The sequence below is a fragment of the Grus americana genome, chromosome 18 (assembly GCF_028858705.1).
Source record: "Grus americana isolate bGruAme1 chromosome 18, bGruAme1.mat, whole genome shotgun sequence".
Lineage (NCBI taxonomy): Eukaryota > Metazoa > Chordata > Aves > Gruiformes > Gruidae > Grus > Grus americana.
Genome location: NC_072869.1, coordinates 3,416,271 through 3,432,175, shown reverse-complemented (window position 1 = coordinate 3,432,175; position 15,905 = coordinate 3,416,271). Strand labels below are relative to the sequence as shown.

Below are 15,905 nucleotides of genomic sequence, written 5' to 3'. Positions count from 1 at the left end.
AAACGGGCACTTTGTGAAGATGTAGGATTATGTTCTTTGTCCCATTGTCAAAGTCTGGTATGAAAACCGCAGAAGAGGATGTGAATGCTGTAACTTTGGGATTGGCAGTTCCTGACCTTTACAAAAGCCTTGCTCGGTGCTGTAATAGCTAGTTCGGTGCTGGCAAGGTGACAGACTAGATGAATTAGCTGGTCTTTTCCGTCTCTTATGTGTCAGATTCTTTGTTTTATATGGAAATAATTTCTGTCAAAATGGGAAATTTATCATGAGGTACTTCCTCTGCCTGTAAAATGAAAATGTCAACCACAGGTCTGTTTGAATGCGTCTTCTGTTACAAACCACCGGCGGAGCCAGCTTTGTCCATTGATACCTCCGTTGCGTTCCCCTGTGTTTTAACACACAATCAGGCAACTCCGCTGACCTGCGGTAATAGAAACCCCTACTAGAAAGTTAACAATGCCGCCTGATTGTCTTCTACGTGAAGAATCACGTCAAAATTTCTCAAATACTTAGAGGTTATCAGGTATTTTTGTCTGTGGTGTGCCAATATGGTGGATGTGTCTATTTTTAGGTATGTGTATATATGTGCACATCTATGTACATAAAACTATACATGCATTACTATCGATAGACTATGGTGTCTTAAGAAACCCAAACCAATTTCTATATGTGTATCAACTTTAATATGTCAAATAGCATAGGCTGTTAATACGAAATATCTTTGCATAAAGATTTAACATCTGTCATTACTTTAAAGGCTGAATAGATATTACAGCATTATGGGTTTCTAATAGATTAAGAAGGTACCATATGTCGCGCGTTACCCTGCTTTGCATTTTGATATATGTCAAGCAGTGAATAATCCTACATCTTGTCTGAGTAAAGATGGCACCAGGATAATTTTTTGTGTTTGTTTTTAATGGGAGAAGGCGATCATGCTAAAAGGAATTCCCTTAAATATTGGAGGGGCAATATACTTTTAAAGGTGAGATAAAAAAAAGAGGTTCCACAGTGGGTAGTTGAATATGGAGGTGTCGTCGTAAGCCGTGAATGCCGTGTTTAGGTGTGCGAAATTCAATGAGAGAAAGCGAAAATAACTCTAGCCTTCTCTTCCCTTCTTCAAAGTATTGCTAAGGGAAGTTTGGCAGAAGCTGGGACAGGAAATTGAAATCTGAATACTATTTTAAACTGATAGGGTTAAAGGCCTCTCTTTTACACTAGCACACTTGTTCTTTTATTTGATACTTGAACTCTGAAAATTTTCTGTGACTTTCTAGGGAGAAGGAGGAGCAGCTGACTCGGGTGACAGAGGTACAGAGGCTGCAGGCCCAGCAGGCAGATGCTGCCCTGGAGGAGTTTAAGCGGCAGGTGGAGCTGAACTCAGAAAAAGTCTATGCTGAAATGAAACAGCAGGTGAGAAGGTCACAATGCCAGCCTTTCTGAAACTCTGTCTCAGTAGGATAGCATATTCTGATCTTATAATGCCAGAAACATGCTTCACTTGAGAGTGCTACATCAAAATCTTCCACAATGTAGTGTCTTTGCTAGCAAGTCTAAAAGGGATGGTAGCAGCTGTTTCATCTTTCTAACAAAGCCAGAATTGTCATTGTTATAAAGATAGCTGCGGTTGTGATACTGATTAGGGATTTTTCCGGACTGAGAGTATAAAGTGTTAGTTTATACACCGCTATGGAACAGCGTTTGTAATTTTCCACTTAAATGCATGCCTCTTCCTACTCTTTTTCGGAACAACTCTGTCTTCCGTTAATGAGGTCTTGTAATCAGTTTGAGCCTAAACGGGGCAGAGCCACGGTGGCTGCCAGCAGTCATGGGCAGAGGACAGAAAAATCCGTTTTTCTGTCCCTGAAAATTAGTAGCAGGAACTTATGTAAAAAGATTTTAGCGTCTTAAATTCCTTATGGAGCAAACAATAGTTAAACCATTGTCCCTGGGATTTACAAATGCAGCACGGTGAGTAAAATAAGGACCAAGTGACAGGTGATCAAAGAGAAGGGAAGAGAAGGCAATAGTTCCTTAACTTGCTCATGTGGTCGAAACCTCAGTACATAACTCGAGCTTGTAATTCTACCTGCCCACATACTCAGTTTTCCAACCTCACATATGATAACCAAACCTCGCTGTTGACAGTAGGATGCTGCAGTCTGACACTGTAATGGATTTCTAAGGATGCTGGCTTATAATTTAACAAATTCTTTTTTTGTTGTTCTCATTAAGTTTTTGGGGTTTTTTTTTGGAAAATCTTCAGCAAAAGGGAGAAATGAAGTAAGGCATTGCTGATATTTTTAAGACCTCTGCAGACAGCAAATAATAGAATTTGAAAATTAAGCAAGAGCAAACTCATAAAAGCAGCATTTCTTCTACAAACTAGACCCATGAGGGCAATAAGACAAATCCTACAATTTTAACCCAACTTTTTCCATGTCGTCAGACTCTCATCCAACTTCTTCATGATGACTTAAAATAATATTTCAGTTCTGCTTCAAAAAGGAGGTAGTCTAATTCTAGAAAGACTAATAAGTTTCATTCACTTAAAAAAAAAACCAAAACAACCCAGGAAACAAAACCAATACAAAATAAAAATTTGCAAAAGAATTTGGAAAAATTAATGCGAGTTTTAATTTTAAAATTGCCGCAAATTTCTTTTAGAATATTGCTGTGTTCTGGGAAATTTTGAAAATAAATTTTGCTGTACTCCAAGAATCAGCCATGGGGTTATTCTGTCCCTACTTGCATGCTAAAATATAGGAAAAAGTAAATGATATTGTACAATTGAGCAGTACTATTCTACAGGAACCAAGGCTCAAGGAAATACATGAAAGAAACACTACTGAAGCTGTCTTCATATCTTTGTGCTTTCTCATTCTTCTGTGCAGACGTACTCTTTGGATAAATCACCTGTTAGATTGTAATGTATTGGAAAACTCTTTATTTTTTTTGTGGGTAGGTGGAATGTATTGCTTATAAAGCAAAAACTGTAGTAGCTGTAGCAACACTGTACTTCTAACTGCACCAGAAATAGTGGGCTCCTAAAATCATTTTTGGTGTGTGGTAGAGTTAATTATGAAGATAAGTAGCATGGGGTCTGGCATTTTCAGTTCTTGTAATCAATATTTGATTCATTAGTTTGGCTCCATGATATTTTTTGCCATCTGCTTCCTATTCTGTCGAGCTTGTGATTATTGAGTCACCTGATGCCCATTGATGGGCGAGTGGTACTTTTTTAACTGTAAGATCTGCGTTTTTTCTAATAGCAACTAGCAAAAAGAGAAACAATACATAGACTGTCATGGTACTTTAGTGCTTCTTGGGTTTGGCAGATAAAGATTGAGAGCCCTCATTGCGCTTGTAGGAAATATATGAATTTGACCTTATGATTAAAGCACAAGTGTCAGCAGAGTTACAGCATTTTCGCCTATGTTTTTACTATTTCATTTTTTAGAATGTTTTCATTCTCTTAAAAATAAATATCCTTTAATAGAGTAACAAGATCTCTTATTTTTCTATTTTTTATGGAGCTGAGTAAAATATGGCTATGGACATGCAGTTTGAGTAAGTTTGGAGGCGGAGGAAATTATTCTGAAAATATTAATTGAAAGCCCCTTTCTTAATAGCAGGTAGTAGCAGTGAGGTTCAAGAACTACTGGAAGGATAACTTGTTCCTTTCTATTCCATTTTTCCACTTTCTATCTGGCCAGCTATTCCTAGTCCTATGTCTTCCTCTCTTGCTGCAGTATGTTCCAATAAAATGCTTTTCCCACTCCGAGTACTGCCTTTCTCTCGTTCCCTGGCTTAGAAGTGATGTCCGGGCCGATTGGCAAAGACATCTGTTGAGGACGGAGCACTCCCTCAGGCCAAACAGGATTTTGGCTTCTGGTTCAGGAATTCATGCGTTTCTTCTTTTCGTACAGCAGATGGGCTTGTGGCAGCGCTGGTCCTCCCGACAGCTACACCCCTCCTCTGTCTTTTTTAGGGAGACGGTTTACTCACTGCTTGTGTTGGGACCTAGATCGAAAAGTAATTGATGAGTATGTGCTGCAGCATTGCACCATGTGTGCATATATATATATATATATATATATTCCCCTGGAAACATGCCTGATGTACAGCTAACAGTTGTGCTTTTGATACAAAAGCCTTTGTTAATTGGGTTATGAAATTGCTTCCTTGATGCTGTGTGCTGGAATCTGTGAGACTCATTATTCATAGGCGATGACTATCTTCAGAGAACTTTACTTGCAGCCAAATAATTCTCTTTTAAGTTATTTTACTGATTTAATGTAAACTTACTTTAAATGTGCAGTTTGTGCACTGACTCACACATGATTTCCCTTGAATTTCCACAGGCAATATATTTTTAAGTGGAATATATTTGAGTCTTAAATATGTCTAGAAAAAATATTCACTTAATTTTGATGGGATATTCGTCACTGTCAAGTGAAGAATTGAGCCAATACTTTGTAATTGGGGAGTGGCATGGTGTAGGTGATCACTATGTCCTTAAGTAATAATCCAGTATTCACTGAATATTAATTTTCACTCCATACAAATAATATTCTTATCTTTCTCAGCAAGTTACATTTGTGTCTTTGATGGCTTGCAAACAACTGTAGAAACGTCAGGACGTTTCAAGCTATGCCTTTTTAAAAAAAAATTAAATATTCCCTTTCTTTTACTATGTAGATGGAAAAGGTTGAAGCAGATCTAAGCAGATCAAAATCGCTCCGGGAAAAGCAATCCAAAGAATTCTCCTGGCAGTTGGAAGAGCTCAAGCAAAGATACGAGCAACAGGTCAGTCGGTGTGCTCCTTCGGGTGGAGGGGAGGAGGGACATCTTTTCCTGCTGATGTAGGTCAGTTCCCGTGGCAGGCTTAATCCTCTTCTCACTGTGCATTGCTGGTCTTTGCATAAAGACAAAATTTATAGGTACGCAGAGTTTATGCAGTGGGGGAGGGAGGGGGAAGAGTCTACAAAGAAAATATTTTTGTTTCCTCATTGCAATCCTTTGTACCTCTGGCTCTTTTAAATTGTTTCCCAGGCTCACAGGTGGCAACACCTATTTTCATAATGGCCAGATGAAATTATTTAATGTGTTATCTGTTTTTCTTCTTGTCAAGAAACAGCATTTTATTCATTTTATCATTTTTACGTGGGGAGTGTTCATATGAATGCTTGTTTTGGCCCACTGATAGTGATTTTCTTTATTGTAATGTAATTTCAGGGTTGGGAAATATTCAGGAAACATTTGGGTGGAGACAAGAAACTTGAATTCAGTAGTGTTGCAAAGTGTAAAGGGAAAAAACAGAAATAGAAGCAGACAAATTATTGCGTGATATAGGCTTGAGAGCTACGCAGCTGAAACGGCCCATCGAACACTTGCGTAAGGTGGTACTTTGTCATGAAATAGTGGTGTTTGTTTGGTAACACTTGTTAAAGGATTACAAATATTTTTTTATTACTTTATAGCAATGATACGGTTAGTCCATAAGCTTAAAGTTCTCTCTTATCAATGTTTTTGCGTGGATATAAGTTTACATTGCCACTTGGGAAATGCGGTTTCATTTCTGTTTGTCTTCTGTGCCGGTGAGATGATGAAATACTGCCGTTGGCTTGTGGTACGAGACCTGCTCTGGTCCCTCTGGAAGGGACTTTTTCAAGTAATTAAGGAATGGGATCACTTTAGTAGGTGTTGAGAGAGACCTTTGCCTGTGCTTGGCAGGAACAATCGTGTGTGTTGTGCATGGCTCTCAAGGTTTAGGTTTGAATAGAAGAGAGTTTGTTGGCTCAGATCAAAGTGTTTTCCTTATCCTCACTCAGAATTGTCCACGTTCCTAATTGGGTTGTCACCTGACGAAGGGTGAGAAGCTGTCTGTGTAATAGTGAGAGATTTCTCCACAGGTGTTTTATTTTACTGGGTGATATTATATATGATTCTTGTATTTAATGATTCAGGGATAGTCCAGGTTGCAGAGATATTGGGGGGTTTTGTTTCATGGGTTTTGTCTTGCAGATGACCTCATTTGCCGAAGGAAGAGTAAGAATTCTACCTCTCTGGTGTGATTTAGTATTATCTATGGAATAAAGGCTAGAAATGAACTACTGTGTAATCATGACAATAGATTTTCTTCAAATTATTTATTCAGGTGAAAGCCATTGCAATAATTGCTTGCATTAAAGGTGAGGCAGTTTGACGTTTCAATTAAAGGATGTACTGAAGGGAGGACGATGGGAAGTGTTGGGGTTAGTTGTGCCTTAAGGTGAATTTTTTTTTTATGGAATCTTATATGCACATCATTTTAGTGGTATGGTTGGTTCACTATTTTCTTTACAGTTCTCATAATTTGTGGTGCATCTTTAAAGTCCAAAGTAAGCATTTATTTAAAGATTTTGTTCCCAGGTTCAGGAACATGATCCACAGAGATAAGTACTAATCTGCAGTTCATCAGATGTTATGACAATCCTATTCCTACCAACAAATGATATTTTTTTTTGCTTTCAGCATACAGAGCAAGAGCTACCAAGCCACAGATACAATCTTCTGCCAAATAATCTGCTCGTTTTGCACACTAAAGGAAAACGATGATACCTAATAGTGCCATGGTTTATTTTTTGTTTTCTTGTATCTTCCTGCTTATTACATTCAGACCTTCTGGAGGCTGGATGAAAAAAAAACCCCAAACCCCCAAGAAATGAATGTGATACTTAAAAGTTTTTTGGTGAATCTTTTTACATTGGTATTCTTTAACAATGTTGATACTGTGGTGAACATCAGGGAAAGCATTTTCCACCAAGAGGAGATGTTTACTGCGTCGCTTTTATTTTATTTAGGATAACTACTTTTTGCTGTAAGAAAGAACAGCTAGACTTTATGAAACATCACTGAAACCCAAGGAAAGCGTTTTAGCACTAAACAGCTAAACAATGAGAGCCTCAGAAGAATTTTCAGAGGAATCCTGTTTAGGCCCTTTGTTAAAATTTATTTCTCTTCATACTTCATTTGGAATGTTCTTTGAAAGCTCGTGAACATGAAAAATATGTGACCCTTCCTGCAGATTGCAATGGGTTATCATTGGAAACGGCGTTCTTTTTGTACTGTCATTTCTGCAGAACAAAGCTCCTTCAGCCCGGCCGCAGGGCGGTATGAGCTCAGTTCTTCCTCTTAAAATTTCCTTTCAGTCCCAACTTCTGTTTCTCTGTATTACTCTCTATTTATGCCTCCGAACTTCTAAACCATTTTTAAAGCAGACTTTTCCTTGCCTTGTTTTAGTGCGTATTTCTCTGGTTGTTACTTGGGGAGGAATAGACTGATTTTAAACTGAGCAGTAAATTAGAATTGGTGGCGCATTTCAGCAGGCCTCTAGCAGACTTCCAGGTGGGAAATAGACGCCCAACCAAAAAGCGGATACTTCAGCTACCTGAGAAACGTGGTAATTGCTTTGAGATGTTCTGCCTCGAGTGTCTGAATCTAATTGTCAAGCGGAATTTGTACACAAAGGGAAGGAAAATTGGCCTTCAGATATATTTGGCGTAGGTCGCATGGTGAGTGGCAGAGGTAGCACTAACAGCACGCTGGACAATTCAGTTGCCCATAAATTTAATCAAGTTGGTAATGAAGAACCAAATGAATTGATGTGTTATCCAGTTCTCCAACCTGAGAAACATCTTGGAAGCGTAGGAGCTTGAGAGCTGTGGTTTTACCTCTCTGCTTTATGTGAATGATTGTCTGTGCTTCGCAGGACTCTCCTTGAATTTTGATTTCAAAGAGATTACGGGTGGGAATATGGACTGTTGGTTGTGGGGCTGAAAGACTGCTCTGCCTGCAGATTAGACGTATCGATATGTTATATATTGGTATTTCTCTTATATTTACATCAATAAATAACCTGATATATATTGATTTTTTTAAATTATTATTTTCCTTGAAAAAGAATTAGGAAAAGCCTGTACAAAACAATGGCTGCTAATATTTTGTTAACTTTTCAAATGCGTTTGAATCCATTAATAAAGCAAGGAAGAAATTTTGGATCTTGCAGTATTTGATTTCAGCTGTCACGTGTCGCTGCTGGTTCCAACTTCATCAGATTCAGCGCCACTTTCTTTTGAAGTATCCACTGAGAACACTTGTAGAGAGAAACTGGTGGCTTTTTTTTTTTCTTTAAATATACTTTAGCTCAACTTTGTTCTACTTGCAGCTGTTAGATTTGAAAGTATATTTTGAAGAAGAAAATAACTCCAGCAGCACCACAGTTCCTATCTGCTGGGAGCAGCTGCTCGCGGCACTTCAAAGCCAGTGGACACCACAGCGAAGGCCTCAGCCTTTCCTGCCTTTGAAATGGTTGCAGTATCTATACTCGGGCTTTATGGCACCGTCAGCACAGGAAAAAAGGTTGTTTGGGTTTTTTGCACCCCCTCCCTTTTTTTTCCTTGTTTTCTTTTTTTTTTTCTTTCTACTTTCTAATTACATCCTCAGTTTAGCTCAAAATACCTGGGAAGCGTTTCTGCTGAAATCATTTTCCACAAGCGCAAATGTTTGTAAGAGCACGCGCCGAAACTTTTCAGTAATGGATTTGAGGCAGGCAAATTTGACCAAAAAGTTAATGAATTCACTTTTTTTTTCCCCTCGTATCTATGCTGGTTGGGCAATTTCTGAGAGCGGCCACGCAGGGACGGTTCGCAGCAGAGTCCAGTACGTACTCACCTTCGTTTCAAGCAGACTGTCGTAAATTGTCACGAATGGAACACTTCCAGTGAACTTTTGGAGATCTTAATGTTTAAATGGCATTAGCTTATCCTTTAAAAAAAAAACCAAAACCCAAACAATAATAGATCACTATCATCACTGTTACACATGCTTCTTTTCTATAAATGGTTGCTGAAGTGCTATGACTGAGTGTGAAAAAATGGAGAGGCAAGATTAGTAAGAGAGCCAAAGTCTGTGAAATTTCATTTTCCTAGCAGGGAGAATGTGCTATGAAAAAGCTGGTGAATTATTGTGATAGCAGGATGGTGTCACTTGCTGAGTTCTGGACATACTTCCTGAGATTAGATGCCAACCTGAGTGTATAAATAAACCTTTTGTTTTGGTTCATCTTCTCTTTAACCGTGTTTATTCTATTTTAAAATAATAATTATTCATGTTTCCATAGCGAAGTGGAAAGTTGTTATGTGATAGCCGAAGAGTCTCCCCGTATCAGGAAATTCTTTCTTGGGCCATTTATTGCTGGGTTCTGACTTCTGTAAAACTCGTGAAGGAATAATGAGAGTTGTTGTCTTGTCCTATTTAGCCAAATAGTAGGAAACAAACAGTACACCTTCAGAAATGTTTTACTGGGTATTTAACAAAATACCGACTTTTAAGTAGGGAGCAAGACAAAGGTGTGGTTGAGCTTAAATATGCCTTTTATGTTAGAGAGAGAGAGGGAGAGAAGTGCAGAATCAGCTGGTTAAAAGTGCAAAAAGCAGCAAGGACAAGTATCTGAGGTAGTGCTGGGAAATTGTTCTTATTTCACAGTGTGCTGGAGCAGTGGGAAATATTATTAAGAAAAGAGGAAGAATATTCTTTAGATCTTTCTGTATGTCTAACTTTCTAGTGAGGTTAATTTAAAGAAAGGAGTGAAGTTCTCTGAGGTGAAATACGAATTTTATAATTGCAACCATTGTTTTTATACATAAACGTACATATTTAAGAACAAGCATCTTATTCAGTGCTAGCAGTGCCATCTAATATTAAGGTTCCAAGCACAGTCTCATGCTCAGTTGCTTAAAAATATTCTAAAGTGTTATTTAGTTTAACATTTAATGGTTGGGCATCTCCCTTGCTAATTTTTAGCTGTTTAAGTTTGTGCCAAGAGATTTCAGCAGTGTTTGGATGATCAAGGCTGTGATGATGATGTTTTGCTTTTGCTTAAAATTGTAGCAATAATTCCTTGAAACGCTGGAGGTAGGGTATTTTTGACCTGGATGTGTTTTTATCTGAAGGTAGGCTATTTTTGGCCTGGGTGCGTTTTTATGTTTTTCCCTTGAAGATCTACTCAAATGTATTTAGGTAGTAAACATTGATTAATTCAGATGTTCAAGAGTTCAGCAGCTAAATGTTCTGAAGAGTCTCACTGAAAATTTCCATGAGCCAGAACAGTTTGTGTATGAAAGAGTGGTGTGAAGGCTGTGACCTCATGAGAGAGGGGAAAATACAGCATAGGTAAGGAATAGAGTAAAAAGGGGGGATTAAGCATTAAACCAAAAAACTGCTGTGACTTGGGGATGGGACTTGGAAAGGATGCTTCTCAGGGAGCTGTTCTGTCCGTGAAAGGAATTTGTGAGTGGCCGTGCAAAGGCAGTGCAACGGAGCCTAGAGCTATTAGGCTGAGAAATGTCATTTCGTCCCGTGGATCGGGAGGGCTGGAGAGGCAAGTCCTGCAGAAGGTCAGTCAGAGGGGTGGTGTGGGCTGAAGGGTCCGTTGAATGTGAGTTGGCTCCTCAGGAGCCAGCGTTCCCTATTCCCTCCTGCTCCAACCATGATCGCTCTGCCTTCCTGAGGTAGGAAGTGAGGAGGATGAAATGCCGCTTCTATTCTGGATGCGTTGAGTTTATTTGGCATATTACTTCTAGCTCAATTGATCTTCCAGCTGGTGGTCTTGTCTTCAGAGCTGCTATGAACATTGTCAGTCCTATCGCAAGACACAATCGCCATATGCGCACCTTAAACCCCGACTCCAGTGTCATGCTCAAGCCATCGGAGACGCTCAGCCTGACACACTGAGAGACAGCAAGCTTAGCGTGCAGCTTGCCTTGTCCCTGTGCCTTTTCTCAGTTAAGAGTTCCTGCCACCGCGCTTACGTCCTAGCTTTTCTTCTGGCCTCATTCTTCCTTTTCTGTTGCTTCTAACTTCTTTTTGACTGCTCTGTTACCCACTTGAGTGAAGAAAACATTCACAAGGATGTGCTTGAAATATAGGGTATTCCTCCGACCGACCAATGTTCCAGGCAGTTCGTAGCTGTACTTTAAACACGCCGGTTACATTCAGGGATTCACGATCCATTTTTAGTATGCTGGTTTAGTTATAAGGACGCAGTCTTTGTAAAAAGCTTTGTTCCTCTCATCTTTGTCTATAGTCGAAGATAATTGAAATACACTCTGCGCTTGCATGAAGGCCAAATGAGCACGTTAGCAGAGGCTCTAAATTTTTCATGTCATCAGCAACAAGCTGCATAAATTTCATTTAATAAATTAATCTAGGATGCATAAATGTTTTCTTTGAACCATCCTAACACAGAGATGAATGCCATTTGCGCAGAATATCTGAGGAATAGTTTCTTCAATCATCAACTTTTCACTTTAAGGCTAAAACTCACAAATGGGAAAAGAATATGAATTTAACCTCCAAGTAAAGAGTGGGTGGAAATCTCGCTGTACCGTTGCTGTTTACAGAATTGTTAACCAGACAGATGGGTATTTACACTGTCTCCTCCAGGCATCTAACTTGCGTGTGATTCAGAGTTAAAAGCCTGAGGTCCCTGTGTAGCCAGCAGAACCAACTGTGGGAGGAGGCGATTCCAGGAACAGAAACCGGTGCCTGCAGTAAAGAGCCAGTCAGGCTGCGGACGCCTCTGAAGTCGGTTCTCAATGTTCAAAGAAGGTCCTTGGATAAACTCTGAATCCCTAAACAAAGACTATGTACAGTAAATTCTCTGCCAGAGCCTGCTACAAACAGGCGTTCGCAGTGACTCAGGGTACGTTAGTTTGAAGGAATATTTCTCTTTGCAGACCGCAGTGGCTTTCCTGGAGCAGGCGGGCTGGGGAGGGGAGCGGGACCTCCTGACCTTCATCACAGTGCCAAGTGCGATTGAATCACAGGGCTGCAACTTCATTTCCAATATGTTGGTGATTTAAAAACAAATTTGCTCATGGCAGGAAGATTGGGAAGATAGGAGGATTGAGGTGGGGTTTGTGCTGCCCATACTTTCAAAATATTAAAATTCTGTCCGGCCTTTGTAAGTAAAAATTTACGGATCAGGTATATAATTTTATATACATAGTGATATCGCTCAGGTGTGGTGTTGTAGTGGGGAGCATAAATCAAACTGCAGTTTGGCCAATAGACCAGCTTGTCTCCTTTAGAGAATTTCTTGCAATTCTTAGTTTGCAGTTGAAATACAGTTATTAGTGGTTGATTATAAGGTGAAGTATAACAGGAAACACAGTCATGCCAATTAAATTATTGCTGCCTGCAATGAAATAGAAAGTAAAATGCATTCGCTATGCATGTACATTACCCTATATGCATTTGCTACGTCAGTGGTAATACATGGTTCTGCACTGATGTCTTTTTTGCCGTCCCATTTGCCCTCGGCTCATTACAGCCCTTTTATCTTGGGAGTACTTTGTGTTCTAAATTATAGCCAAATCTCAAAAAAATGTGTACTTTTAAAATCCATTTAATGTATCTGCTGCAAAGTAGTTCTGGTGTACTCCCTCGCCTTGCAGAGAAGATTCCTCTTTTCTGCCCAAAGTTATGCTAAGCCAGAGCCCAGCATGATTAATACTCGATCCTCCAGCCTGTTATATCAGATTACTTTTAGAAGCAGTGTATTTGCAGAGATGGGTAATCCCCATATCCTCATGAAACACGCATGTTTATTTATAGGCTTAGGAGACAGAAAACGCTAGATTTTACCAGAGTTGTAATTTGGGGATGGATCACGTGTCGTATGCTGTGCTGGGCAGAGGTTAGGGCTGGTTTTGAGCAGAGTAATGATAATGAAGACACCTGATTTACAAACACTCTTAAATGCTTATGAGATAGAATTGCTGCAAAACAGACACGCTATATGCATGCTGTAGGAGTGAGTTTAGTTCAGTTCTTTGCCGTGACATGTGTAACTTATTGGTGGCTTCTCCAGCCCTCAGAAGTTCAGTCGTGCCAAAATAGCGCTAATAAAATCATCCTGCCATGCAAAACTATATTTTATATAGGTGTTACTTACAATATTTCTAGAATTGTGGACATAAATTTACATGAATTTTCATACTTTGGTGTCAAATATTTATTGTAGCAGCTACATTTTTCAAAGAGGTAGTGAGCTAACTAATTTCCTTTCCCTCCTTTGGGGACTATAAAAAGAATTTCAAAGGCATACTTGTTCTTGAGAACAAGTCGAAATTGTTCTAAAATTGAAAAGCTTAAACTTAGTGTGTGATGTAAAAGCAAAAACTGGATAGTAGAAGGTCTTGTCTATAGTAGAGACTTTAAAAAGGTATTTGCTGACGTTGATTATATTGCAAGTGTTTGGCTTCTGAAAATACCTTCTGCAATCAGCCGGCTATTTACTGTAGATCTTTGTTCCTCAGATGTGCAAACTGAACGAGCGCTAACAGCAGCATGGTTTGGTTTTAAGTCTTGATTAGGTTGTCTCTCGTTTTAGCGGGTTGTTCTAAAGCACCTCCACGTTTAGGCGCAGTTAAGTCCGCGTTAAAGGCCATCGCTCCTCGGCGGCTGTGGCTGTCGGTGTCCTGCATAGGATGGGCATCATCTACATCGCCACGTTTGTTAGGCGGTTTGCGGGTATCTGTGTATTTATGCTAGCGAATAGCAAAAGGTGGTCACAGTTCTTGGATTAATCTGGTTTTAGCTTTTTCGTAAGAAACTTAAAAATAAATGGTGTAATTCTGGTGATGGCTTAGTAAATCAGCTGTTGGCTGTTGCCTTGGATATGGTTCTGCCATAGCGGCGTGGAAAGAATGAAAAAACGAAGAATTCATGTAAAAGGAGATCATAATTTTTAAATACTTGTGTTACTGGGTAATAGCTGTTCTTACCATGAAACACTGTTATATGGGGTCTGACAGTCCTGCCTGGTTTAGTGTCCAGGCCCTGGCTGGAGATAGGAACAGATGCGCAGTGAAGAGAACAAGAGATTTTCATCTTTGGGAAGGCAAGATGAGGAAACATCTAAGCCACAATGAATACGATCTGATTATGGTAATAGGGCGCACACTATTATTTAATGAATGTATCTTTTCAGTGTCGCCCCTAATTCCCATTGTGAATATTGTGTTGCTTGTCTGTCTGAGATGTATAGCACCTAAAACTGTCTTCTAGACACTTGCATACTGGATGTGAGCGGACATTTTAATGTGATCTGGTGAAGTGCTAAGCATCCAGGGGTAGATGCGGAAAAATCTCAACACGATACAATTTTTAGAGGAGGTGGTTTTGTTATATCATTCATAAAGGCACTCTCTACCTCAAAGAAGAGATGGAATTCATACTGATTTATGAAGAATTAATATAATTTTCATGCAGCTTCCTGTGATGAAGTCCTGTTTTTGCTGAAAAACAGCATGGGGGTTTTTTTATCTTTTGTTGGTGTACACTAATATTTTTTTTCCTTTAACCCCCCCCCCAACAACGATACAAGAATGAGAGAGGGAGGAGTGGAAGAGGAAGCGTAGTGCTTGGCAGCAGTTCTGTGGAGAACAGGAGGTTCAGTGGGTGTTCACCAGTGCGGTCAAATAGCTACCCAGTCACTTCACGTTGTTTGGGCAGGAACACGCGTTTTGTTGGTTACAAATGTGGGGAGCTTGTTAACAGTCGTTAGGCAAGATGGGTTTTCTAGGTCTTGGAACTTGAGGGAAGCAAATGCTCTCGGTCCCACCCTTCTCTCCTCTCCTGGCTTTTCCACCTCTGCTCCCCGGCAGAAATCTCTAAAAAGCAAAGCAAAACCATCCTGGGGAATACTTTGCTTTAAGTGGCGAGGGTTTTTTTCCTTCATCAAATCTGCCTTTTATGAACCAGCTCCCCTCACGCTGCCATCCTTTCTCTTTCCACGTAGCAGACCGGGGGGACGCCCCTCCTGCGTGCAGAAGGACCAGTCCCTTTGAGCTCTTTCCACCTCTTAAATTCACAGCCTTGGCGTCGATAATATAAATGCTGTAAGCGAAGAGATTACTAAATAAAACTGTAATTACTTTGGTTGGGTAAGCTGGTGCTGTAACTGATTGAAGAAGCAGGATCTGTCCCTTGCCCCCTTCAGGCACGCGTTCCCTGCCTGCTGCAACTTCGTCTTCAGTTAAAAAAGTAAAACCTAAATAACTGGAGTTCCCCACAGCAAACTGTCTTACCCCAGACCGTACGTGGCACAACCAGCTGAAAATCCAGTCATTAAGAAAAGAAAATGTTTGAATGAAAAGACCGCTCTTGTTGACATGATTTCTTTTTTAGTGGTTTTTCATAAATCAGACCTGATTAACATTTTTTCCCATAATTCAGGCGAAGCCTTTACAATTATTTTAGGGAGGAGGAATTCTTAGGCACACTAAAGGACACCGATGGCATCTGAAAAGGAACCAGTTTTGTACACAAACCTTGGGCAAAAACCTGACGTAAAGAACTTTGCGTAAGGACCCCAGGCCCAGTATAGATAATGTATGCCTCCTGGGGGGTTAACTCCTTCAGGGACTTCAGATGTCTGTTAATGAGCTTTTTAGTATTATTAAATAATGTAGATATGTTAAACCGTAGAATATTGCATCTGTTCTACTTGGTCCGCTTTCAGAAGGATGCTCCCGGCTGTAGCACGGATGACATATTTTACTCTTAAACTCGGAATACGCTGATCCATAGTTTGAGAAAACGCATTCTTTTTTACTTCATATTTTAAACCCGAAAGCCACGCAAACAGCAAATATTATTCCAGAATTGCATGCTACAGCTTTAAGATAAGGTGCCGGGGCGCTCTCGGCGCACACACAGCCGGCTCCTCCCGTTCTTTTTTTTTTTTTTTTCTCACGCTGAAAATACCCCACCATATTCACGATAAGAGCTTTTTTTTTTTTCCTTTCTCCCCCCCCCCCCCTTCCGAAATCCACCAAAACTGAAGAAAAATCCAA

The 15,905-nt window shown here is 39.9% G+C and overlaps 1 protein-coding gene across 5 annotated transcripts in view; it reads left to right on the top strand.

Moving 5' to 3' along the window:
• CEP112 (centrosomal protein 112) overlaps positions 1-15,905 on the top strand; it is a 171,800-nt gene that overhangs the window by 63,668 nt on the left and 92,227 nt on the right. For all 5 annotated transcript variants that reach the window (XR_008579771.1, XM_054846683.1, XM_054846680.1 and 2 more), the window contains 2 exons: positions 1,278-1,413; positions 4,702-4,809. Coding sequence is in view for 4 of the 5 variants with exons in the window: in XM_054846683.1 (XP_054702658.1) it covers positions 1,278-1,413; positions 4,702-4,809 (244 nt within the window). In the remaining variant the exon portion in view is untranslated. The remainder of the gene's footprint in view (positions 1-1,277; positions 1,414-4,701; positions 4,810-15,905) is intronic.